This window comes from Macrobrachium rosenbergii, chromosome 41 (genome assembly GCF_040412425.1).
Source record: "Macrobrachium rosenbergii isolate ZJJX-2024 chromosome 41, ASM4041242v1, whole genome shotgun sequence".
NCBI lineage: Eukaryota > Metazoa > Arthropoda > Malacostraca > Decapoda > Palaemonidae > Macrobrachium > Macrobrachium rosenbergii.
In genome coordinates, this window is record NC_089781.1 from 27,917,041 (window position 1) to 27,929,630 (window position 12,590).

The 12,590-nt window shown below is 32.3% G+C and overlaps 1 protein-coding gene across 1 annotated transcript in view; it reads left to right on the forward strand.

Annotated features, from left to right (window-relative positions):
- LOC136826771 (zwei Ig domain protein zig-8-like) overlaps positions 1–3,990 on the forward strand; it is a 29,126-nt gene extending 25,136 nt beyond the window's left edge. The window contains exons 5-7 of the mRNA XM_067084194.1: positions 379–506; positions 1,339–1,513; positions 2,032–3,990. Of these exons, the coding sequence (XP_066940295.1) occupies positions 379–506; positions 1,339–1,513; positions 2,032–2,219 (491 nt within the window). The 3' untranslated portion in view covers positions 2,220–3,990. The remainder of the gene's footprint in view (positions 1–378; positions 507–1,338; positions 1,514–2,031) is intronic.
- Positions 3,991–12,590: the final 8,600 nt, after the last annotated feature.

Genomic DNA, 12,590 nt, shown 5'->3' on the forward strand with positions numbered 1-12,590 from the left:
CACATTACTTATCCAATTCTAATCAAGTCTTTAATTGTCTAAATAAGTAAGTACGAAAATAGATAATGCTATGTTATAGAACAAATTTCACCACTGAAACACAGTCTGATCAGACTACTGGGGGATCCCTTTGAATTTTGCTCTGGAACCTACCATCCCGAAAAAGTGATTATAAGGGCACTATTAGTGTCTTCCTAGGAAATAATCTATTTTTTAATATTCTAGGCTCATTATGTTAAGGAGTAATTTCTGAGCATGTACTGGCGTGTGTAAATGTATGTATATACATATACATATATATATATGTGTGTGTCGTGATAGGTGTGTGTGCTCAGCTGAGGCATTAATTAAACAGTAAGTTCCTTCCCTTCCCTCCAGTGCCCTCAGCAGAACTCCTCGGAGACGGCAGTGTCTATCTCGACAAGGGTAGCACCCTGAACCTCACGTGCGTGGTCCATTTCAGCCCGACACCTCCAGAATTCATTTTGTGGTATCACAGAGACAAGGTAAAGTCCTTATTATTGTTCTGAATGCTTTTGGTGTCCTTTTTATAGCAGTTCTAAACTAGACGGTTTTAAATTGTCCATATTCAATTACTTGTTGTTTTTATTTGCATTGCGATTCACTTTTCTCGTGATTGTTATCATCACTATTATAAATAGAAATATTAGTAAAATATTTCTTGTAGAATAAACTTTTATATACAAGGGAGTAGGAGTGGAGAAATATTTTCTGGATCTCATTAATCTTTATAGTTAGTAGATTTACTGGTCAGATTTAGATTTCTCTCATTTGCACATACGCTTGAAAAACTGCAAACATACCTGTATATATGTATGTATATATATATATATATATATATATATATATATATATATATATATATATATATATATATATATATATATATATATATATATATATATATATGTTTGTATGTATCTGGGCTAAACAAGAACATTATTTAACGACGAATAAAAGGTACAATTTTAAATGAATATTGGGGATAAATTAGTTCTGAGTTCATTTGCATAGTCCGTGATGAAAAGTCTCATAGGTCATCACCTAGATAATAACATAAATGATTCTCTAAAAATATCAGTAAATATCAATAACACTATATCCCAATTGACCGGTACCTAAATAATGATATCACTGTACTATATGCATCGGAATATGTCTTTAGACTAGGAATATACTCTAGCTTCTCCTTGATGTCTTTTCCCAGTTATGTACACGAGAGTTGAGAGGGTTAGTGATTTTCATCTTATCTGTTTTAGGCTGATTATCATAGCTGAATTCCAGCTAACAGTGATAAGTGATCATTTTAACTTTCAGCTGGTCAACTATGGGAGGAGGGGAGGACGCGTGATCCAGGTGGTCACCGAGCACAGGGGTGAATTGACCAGGTCGTCTCTCTTGGTGTACAACGCCACGTTGCTTGACTCTGGCAGATATTCCTGCAAACCAGCAAATGCCAAAAAAGTCTCCGTTGTGGTGCATGTTCTGCAAAGTAAGATATTCTACGCTTTAGTTAGTGTTTCTGGCCCCATTGTTCATTTATTCCTCGATCCTTTATTTCTCCTGGGAGGGTGAATTCTTTTCCCATTTCATCATTTGGTCAAGTTTCTAATCAAGTCAGTTTGCAAAGTTCGGCGGCATAACGCACTGTTGTTTCAAACGTTCATCTCTTCATAAGCATGGAAACACGTAGGGCAAAGCTGCTTCTCTCCTGTACATCAGCGTTCATTCCCTTTCCACAAAATTTAATCCTTCAATATAGAACTACAAGCACACATCTTCATATTTTATCTTATCTTGAGGTCCATATGTCAAAGTAGACTCTCTTCATCTCTGGTTAGTCAAAATGGAATTATCATTCTAGTTAGTCACTAGAAATATTGTAGTCAACAAAATTCAATGCGAAAACAATTAATATTTCCTTTGAATGAAAACTTAAATGTCAGTTACCATAACCCCACTCTTTCGTTGCCTTGCCTGACAACAGATTCTACTTCCCTTGTATCGCAGGTGAAACTCCCGAAGCCATGAAAACCACGAGCAATGGAGATGCCTTAGCCCACAATAATCTAATCTTTAGTGTCATGACCGCTGCAGCCTTCTGTCTCCTCACCTCATCGAAGGACGACCTAAGCCTCTACAAAGTGGTCCCGTGGTGCCTCCATTTTCGCCTTTTCTCTCTCTTCACTAACAGATAAAGGCTGAGCGCCTGCAGATTTTTTCTTTCACTTCGATGCAGTTGTTAGCTGCAATCGCCGATCACTTCCAACACAATTGCCTCCGATCCGTCAGTTTAGTGTGTCGGGAGTTGCTGATTCTGGATTGATACAGACAATAATGACGAGATCAGTAAAATACTCAAGGAGTTGTGGAGACTTCCACAGGAGAAGAATTTGGACGCAATTTTACAATCGAATGAGCTTTTCCATTAAAGAAGTTTTGGACCACGATGATTATGACAATCTAAGAATGATGTGCTCGAAAGCACAGTATAGACGGCATCTTCCAGTTTTTTTGACGGAGCTCTGTCTTTATGTTAAGTGTTAAGGTAGTAATATATCTCCATAAACTGTTGTATAATCTATTCACAAAATGGGAGAAAGACATTAGTAGAAACAAAGTGTTTATCTGGTGATTATCTGTCAGTACTGTAGTCCTTAAATTTTGAGCGTTTTATCCCGAAAAAGGCATTATTCGTTCTCAGGACAAGTGAACGGGAATATTCAGTCGCATACGAAATATAAAATGAATAATTTTCATTAAATGCTACGAATACAGAAAGTGGTTGAAACGTGCTAGCATGAGCTCTGGTAAGACTAATAGTTTAATTGGGAATATTAATCGCATTATTTAAATATGCACACGTATTTTGTTCTCAGCTATCACCTGCTTACAATAAATTACATCTAAAGTACATGTAAAACTCTTACCCAATTAAAAAGTAACACCGCGGGGTTAACCACAAAATACCTAAGAGATGAACATCCAAGTACTATTTTCCTTCGTCTGTGGCCGAGTATCACAAAGTCAGGAAAAACGATTGTACCTAATAGCAAAGAATTTCAGTAAGAACTGAAAGGTTTGGCTATGTAGAAAATTCACTACCGCTAGCCTATTTGAATGGAAGCATAGAAAATATATAAATTTAATCAACCAGTCAATTTCTGTTTGCTCTGGACATTCCCTGCCAGATCACAAAATTGTAATGATTTCATCTTACAAAAGATTAATGATGAGAGATATTACAAGCTTACATGGAGGGATTTTGATGCTACATCCTTAAAATTATTTCATTTAATCTGTTTATTTGAAACTGGCCCATTGTTTCGACATTCAACGGCAGCAACTGGGGTTTGGTGTTGTGAAAAACCAACAACTCTAATATCACTTAGCTGTCTTCAAAAATGAAGCATGCGAGATCATGGCCAAAGGGTCTTTGAGCAGAAAGATTATTTTGTCAATTGCTTTTGAAGATTAAACAATAACGATGATACTCAACAGAGAAAAAAATGTGCTTATAATTGAATCAACTGACTAAACACTTTATTAAATGGAATTTTGGCAAATAATTAGAATATTCATAATTCAAGGGGTCCTTATTTGATTGTTAAGATCCTTTTATTTGTTCCTAATTGTTAATTTATGCATGGAACTTGCTAGTATTTACCTGCAAATAACTTGATTCGTTTTCGTTCACTGATGACTTAATACCTCCCAAATTCCATCTGTGTATAGTTACTTTCACTTAAAACGGGTTGGTCTTTTTCATTTCCATTGTGCCCTGCTATTAATAATGTGGTGTTCAGCATACTCGCGTAATTATACTTGTAAGTAAGTATACTTGGATATGTCATGTATATACATAAATGAACATATATTTGTACTATGTATGTGTGTAGATATACAGTATTCATAAATGTATGCACAAACTTACTAGCATCCAATAAAAACCTGTCTGTCTCTTATTGACTCCAGACTTTTAATACTATGAAGGTAACGTATCCTTCCATTTTTATCAATAAACACTGCCTCCATTAAGGAGACGGTAGCTTGAGAGATTATATATATATATATATATATATATATATATATATATATATATATATATATACATATATATATATATATATATATATATATACATATATACATATATATATATATACTATATATATATATACACTGTATATATATATATATATATATATATATATATATATATATATATATATATATATATATATATATATATATATATATATATATATATAAGTAGAGGACTCCAAGTTCACAAAAATATTAAAATATAATATGTATTTAGCTGTATTCATTGAAATTAGGGAAAATAAAGTCTATATGGGGTCCACGGATAAATAAACATCATCAATCGTGGAGAGGGATTATATAGGAATAGGTATTTGCTCAGAAATGACGTAAGAGAAGCTCCTTAATCTTCAAATAAAAATTTGTGCTTTACGCAACTACACTCTTCCACATTTCTTATGGATCAGTAGTTTCTTTATAGATGGTCAAGTTGTCATGTATGTAGGATTTGTCATGTATTGACATTTTAGTGTAATATAAACCAACCTGGGAAAAATTTTCCGTTTTTATACCTTTTAGTAATTGTACGCACGGTATGTATGTATGTATCTATGTATGCTTGCAAATAATATTTCTTAGTTGACGAGAGGACAGAATGACGTAGAAAAGTAAAACTGACGTGCGTTATTGACATTTTCTTGAAAATGAAACATTACTCAGTAACAAGTTATTAACAAGAATATTTGAATAAAAATCTCTTGGTTTTTATTTTGAGACAATGATTAAATATTAGAATCGGGCAGTAAACCAAAACTAAAATAAAAACGAATGTGACTCAAAGAACTTAAGGGTTAGGCTAACACACAAAAGGGACCTTGGTCCTGGAAGCGACGATGGCAATTAGTAAACGGAAAAGTAACACGAAGATAGAAAAATACAAGAAATTCTGAGAGAACCAAGCAGATTTATTAATAAATGCGCATATTCAATGTTCAAAAGTACTGATATAATGTATGAAAGTATATTGTTTTCATTTGAAATTATGGTCAGTGATGTATAATTAATCCGTGTTCAAACTCATGCCACATGTCTAAAATCTTGATGATGATGATGATGATGATGATGATGATGATGATGATATATATATACTGTATATACATTATGTATATGTATATATATATATATATATATATATATATATATATATATATATATATATATATATATATATATATATATATATATATAATTGTAAAAACCACAATGCTCTCTTAACTTCTCGAATTCTTCACACTTTTTAGATACGCTTGTCACAATAAACACTTAGGTCCAAATGCAAGAATAAGAAGAAATGCTGATGTTCGTAGCATACCATCTTCATGTTCTTGCATTTGGACCTCAGGCTTTGTAGTTATAAGCGTATCTAAAAAGTGTAAAGAATTGAAGAAGTTCCGAGGGTATTGTGGTTATTACAATTACATATGTATCTGGTGAAAAGTGAAGAGTAGATTCTATAAATGCATGTATATATTATATATATATATATATATATATATATATATATATATATATATATATATATATATATATATATATATATATATATATATATATATATATATATATATATATATATATATATATATATATATATATATATATATATATATATATACGAGTATACTGTATATGCATGCGCATGTGTATAAGTGTGTCTTTGTGTGTGTGGAATACCTAGGCTACCCTTATTGAAAGAACAAATTTTCTAACAAATTATTCTGTAAGTTATGATACCATTGTGATTGAAGGACATAACATGTTACACCTAATAAATAGAGATATTTTCGGCCGATATTTTCCTATTTATGTTTATAATACGTACACAGTGATACTTATGATTCATCGGAGTTAGTCATTGCACTCAAGATGTTCTTTTTTTATTTTATAATTCTTTCGCAAAGTAAATGTATTTTTCTGGTTTAGTTCTACCTTTTGAAGTAAATATTTATCAGAATCTCAGACATTTCTAATTAACATGTCTATCTAACCGAGTTGTATCTTCACCAATATTATTCACGAAAAAATGGTTAGAAAATGTTCTAATATTGTTTCATTTTCTGTTGGATACCGAGTCAAGTTACTAGACAGGCTATGTGCCATATTTCGAAGTAATTGCTCTTCGTCAAAACTGATATAGCCTACTCGTCTGAATGTTTTTCTTTAGGGAACTAAAATGTGTTACAGAATGTTAGTCTAATGGAAAAGTCGGATAGATATTAACAATAACATTAAGTTTTAGACCCAATTTATAGTTAAATCTGTGTTGTTCATATTATCTAGAATTACTATGGAGAGGACACGTGAATTTTTTGTGTAAATCAAAGTTTGTATATCAGATTCTCAAGGATGAGAATTGTGTCTATTTTAATGAATATTTGAGTTACAGTGTCCACGGAAAAAATAAATATTGTATCGGTACCGAAGTGTTTTACTTATCCATAAGCGTTTCTACCCATGAGCGTTTTTCCTTTTCAAAATATTTATGGTCAGAAAAATTTCCAAGTCTTAAAATCAGGATAATTTTCGAACATTGGGTATAACCCTGGATTTTATTTTTATGAAACATCATGACAAAAAAAAGATCCATGGCTTTAATTTCGAAAGATTAAAAAATCATATGATAATTCAAGCAACCTGTAACTAAAATCTGTCTATCTATCTATCTGTCTTTCTATCTAATTATCTGCCATTTCGACTGGTATGCTGAACTGTTCTTTTGGTTTTTATAATTTTATGAAAAAAATGTTCCACTGATTAGTTTTCATAAACGAATCCCGAATGAATGAGACTGTCACACGAAAATGAGCCTTGTCATGTGCCGTGTACGAAAAAAAAACCATAAAGTAAATATTTCGCAAAATACTGGTAAAAAATTAATGTACAGCCGTATTTAAAGAATGATTTAACCTGACACATTTTGTACATGTAAAAGGAGCTATTATTAATAACCTCCAGATAGAGCCCTAAGATAAGATAAAATAACAGCATCCAATTAGGATGCATACTCATATTCAGTAAACTTTATTTTTAAGATTTTTTAATCTTCAATAAACGCATGTCATTTAGTAAAAACTTACATTTTACGGATATTACAAGAACTCTGATGTTTTTATTTCATCGCTAAGGTTCTAACAAAAAATGCAATGCGTTCACAGAATATTACTCTAGATACGAAAGAAGTAAGATGCTGTTCACCAGCGTTAAATGCTTCAGTATGTTTGCTTACTGATAAGATATAACCCTAATAATCTCAGATTCTCTACAAGATATGACCTTAATAATCTCAGATTCTCTTGGAACAAATCTATGTATTAAGTCGAATAGCTTCCCAACATGATTCCTGTTTTCTTGCGCGTGTGCGTCCTTTTTAAATTTGTATATACCCATAGTCAGACTCTAGCCCTTCTCTCATGCATACCGAATTGTACTTTTCTCATATTCAGGCCCGTGCAATGTTCCCGTTGTGTTTTCCCCTATCCATATTCATGTATTACCTTATATTCCCATATTTCACGTACAAGATGTTCCTTATTATATTCCTTTCATTGATAATTTACAGGAAGATTCCTTGTTACATACTCACATACATGTTCAATGATTTATTTATTCTTTTAAGAATATACGTATATATTTCTAAAAACGGAAAACTCACAGAATTTATTTTTTTCTTGAATATTCGACACTACACTCAGAAGTACATGCCTACATACATACGTACATACATCAACAATTTGACAATATAAAAAAATTAATATTACTTTCACCTTCGTTCCTATTTAAATAAATTATAAACTGAATACGAACACACACATGTATATATATATATATATATATATATATATATATATATATATATATATATATATATATATATATATATATATATATACATACAGTATATATACTGTATATATATACTGTATATATATATAATAGCACCCCTCGAAATGGTAAAATATATATTTTCCTCTCCTTGAAAATTGTGTGCTTGGTCATGTTATAATCCAAAAGTTCCCAGGCTATATATAGTAGCTATATTAACGCGGTGGGAAGATAAAGCGTGCAATATTACTCGCTCTATTTCGAGTGTTCTCAGGATGATGGATGTTCATTTCCAGCCCTAGCCGGGTAGCTATTTTTTTATGTTTTCATCCCTTTCCAACCTTTATTGTTTTCCCTTTTTCACTCATTCGCCGTCATTTATTTATTTTCGAGCAGCAATTGATATACATTTAAATTTACAGGTAACATTAAACCGGAATGGTAAGCTATAAATCAAGAAATATTTTCTAAAAAATGATTCAGAATGAATACTATTGTTTATAAGGAGTTCATATTTTGTTTGATAGTATATATTCCTAATTCGCGCACGAATGATTTCACTTTTACCATCATAACTGAAAGATGTATCACTAAAAATTCAATTAATGTAGTTTCAATATGTAACCAAAACTGGAACAACTAAAATTTTATCTAGTTTAATTTAATACCGTAACCTAAACCGGAACAACTGTTTTACAACAACTATTTTTAATAATCACAAGGTTTATTCTTCTTGTAGTTGGTATTTTTTTCCAGCAATATTCATTGCTCAAGAATGGTCTGTCAGAGACTAATAAAAAAATTAAGGCCAATACAACGTACGTAGGTTATGAAAACCAGCCTTGTGAATAATGTAGCGAGTTAGCCGTAATCTTTTTTTTACTATTATACGCTTTCTCTCTCGCTCTTCAGCGCGTATAGTAATGTAGACATATAAATACAACACACACAGACACACACACAATATATATACATTTATATATATATATATATATATATATATATATATATATATATATATATATATATATATATATATAGAAAAAGTAAATGGGAAGAATCTTGAATAATTTTCCATTATTCCTGAGAAGCTTGCCTGAAGAGAAAATGAAGAAGTATAGACTGATTCAAAGTCTTCATAAAAAGATAGTATTTGCGGACAATGCCAATAATTTCAATAGAAATTGCATATACATATAATGTATATATATATATATATATATATATATATATATATATATATATATATATATATATATATATATAAACATACAATACATATATATATATATATATATATATATATATATATATATATATATATATATATATATATATATATATATATATATATATATATATATATATACATATACATATGTATATATGAATAAATAAAGCCTCTATGTACTCAGAAAAACTTAAGGGAGAATACCTGGCTTCGACTGTTTCCTGACATAACAGTCAACAAGTCTTGATTTGCTACTTTGAATAGTCACAGTGGCTTCAGCGGAATGTGCCTACATTGACAAGCATTCTGGCTGTGAACTTGGTTACCCTCAGATTTTCTAAATAGTGTAATTTGTGAAACTTTTCATTTTGGATTCTTGCATTTTTTTTATATTATTACTTGGGTGAAGTCTCCTATATTGCAAATAAATTTAGTGTAGCCTAAACAACTGAACAAATATATCAGCAATATAGCATCATAGTAGCATCTTTTGCATATCACATCAAGACTTCTGCCATGAAGACAGGAAGAAGTCTTGGGCGTATTGAAAGTGTTGCAAGTATGTTATACATCTCACGTTTGTATTAGCACTTAAAGAAAATACAATAAAAACTGGGCAAGAAGTATGTATATATATATATATATATATATATATATATATATATATATATATATATATATATATATATATATATATATATATATATATATATATATATATATATATATATATATATATATATATATATATATATATATATATATATATATATATATATATATATATATATATATTAATGATCCTCCCAGGTCATAGAAGGGCCATCTTTTATTGATGTATCTGTTTGAAGAACACAATCAAACATCTCACTTTTTCTGAGATGTCTCTGGTAGCCGTGGCCCCTTGCGTCAGCAAATTTCTTTCCCTTTGTCAACTTCTCTCATTGTATCTATCTTAAAACAAAGGCCTACTGAAATGAGATACTGATATACAAAACTAGACTTTATTTGCAAATTTAACGAAAGTGATTCAACAAAAGCTACGGTCATGAAATGGAGTGACTCACACCCCCTATCAATGAAAAACATAACTAAAGAAAATGCTGCTCCACACACAAGCCAATTAACAATTCTATACCAAGCAATACTCGTGAATAACACCCTGGTCATCAAATACAGTAATATGGTCATATTTACTCAAGACCAAAATAAGCAGTCATATAGTATGTAAGAGTAAAAACATCACTTCCAAATACTCGAGAATTCCTGTTGAAAGAAACATATCATTATATTAAAACCTGAAATGGTGTTAATGAGTGTACATACTCAAAACAGAAAAATGCACAAATGGGAGAATTCATTATGTAGAGATCGATCAATTTCACTGCTTCTCAACTGGAGGTTTTCCCTCTAAAGTCCGGAAAAGATTTAAATGTCACTGGGCGGACTCACTTACTTTTTTCTATGGCCATGAATAATGTAGCTTCATAGTGGCAGTTTCTTCAAGCACTACACAAGGCTAAGAACGCATATCAGTCACTCCATATCGAGGCAGTCTCCCCGTGAGAGTCACTGTTCTTCTCATAAATATCTTATGGGAGATCGCACACACATATGCACATACCCTACCGGAACATGGGCACTTACGGCACATCGGTTCAACATTCTATCATGCTGTTTCCACGTGTTGGGACCATGATCAAATAACTCTCTGTCACAACTGAGCAAATTCCCAATGTCAGCATAAATGCACCTGCAGCGAAGCACGACTGACAGGTCATCACATCGCTCTCCTCTGTTGTCCAAAGAGAACCAAGACTTAATAGGAGCTCAGACCACCTACTTTCTGGACGTCCTCGCCCAGATACGATAACTATCCAATCGAAAGTTCAGTAAGGGCCAACTCCAAAATCACAGGAAACTATCTGCACTAGATATGAAAATTATGTCTCCTATGCACAACTGATATTCCAATAACAGTTCATTTCTTAATGGTCCAAATATTCTGGACGGCTTGCAACTGTACAGGGCCATGCTACTCTTTACATCTTGAATTCCTGGTGATCCAACTACGCTGAACGGCCTGCGACTGCGCAAGCCCATGTTTTCCTTCATGTCCTGAACCCCTGGTGACCCAACCATGCTGAACGGCCTGCGACTGCACAAGCCCATGTTGAATGCAGCGCTCATGAATCCTTTGCGCCAAACAGATGTCTCCAAGCAACGACGGCGATTTGTAGACGTCCTGCCCAACATCTCTTCAAAACTCTGGATCCTCTGGTGAAGGTGCAGAAGAAGAAACCTGCAGGCGTATCGTAGATGGTCCCCATATCTAACTCGTATCAGTTGAGGCTCACAGAAGTCGTTCGTCAGGCGCTGCTGCGTGGAAGTGGTATATAACGTAAGTTGGTCATGTCGACAGTCAACCCAAAAGGTATCTAGTCTGCTCACTATGCCATACTATTACTGAAATATTATACCCATTAGGGGAAAGGTCCTATGATAAAACTGTGAAACAATTCCAAGTAGCTAGCTGGAATTTCCACAATCAACCCTCTAACAGGTACACTAACTTTAAGATACTATCCATACAAATTCTTCCCAGTAAAAATTACCTGAGAACCCTACCAATATACTGAACTCATTAAAGGCAATTCTAAATATCTGAGAGGTAAAATATCTCGTAAAGTCATCAAAGTTCTACCCTGGTTAGCAAATACTCTCGATACCTGCTCAATTCTCAGCAAAATAGCAATTGACATACTGGCAATCGCTCCTATGAACATAACAACTACAATTACCAATGACACAGCCCTCTTAATTCTAAAAGAGAACTGAAAAATCCAAATACCCAAATTTGGAAGCCATTTTAAAGTCTTCCTAATCCTATCCTAAACCTGTAACAGATCAGACAACATCCGTCCGATACACTAAATAACTGACCCCCCCGAAAAAATCCTAAGTAACAAAACTTTATTTTGTAACTCTATATTCAAATACATTGCGTCAGACGGCAACCATAATATATCATAACATTCTTACATAATAACACACGGGCCTAAACTCACTACGACTTTAGCCCATGCCACTGCTTACAAAGTCATCTGAATGCGAACCATTAACCTAAAATAACAAATTACTAACGCCAAATGCGAACAATGAAGTCCCCGATCGCAGATGTGATCCATAAAAAAAACAAACAAAAAAGAAATTCATATATCTATGAAACTCTATGGTATTTTGCACTTAATTTTAACTAAGTGTTGCATCACATACGAGCAAAAAGTGAACTTGGACAGCTTAAGATTTGTATAACTACGGACTAACGTCCTCCCCACTTAAAAAAACTACAAGATACGCCCATTTAAAACCCACTAAAAAAAACAAAAAGAAAAAAAGAAAAGAAATAATC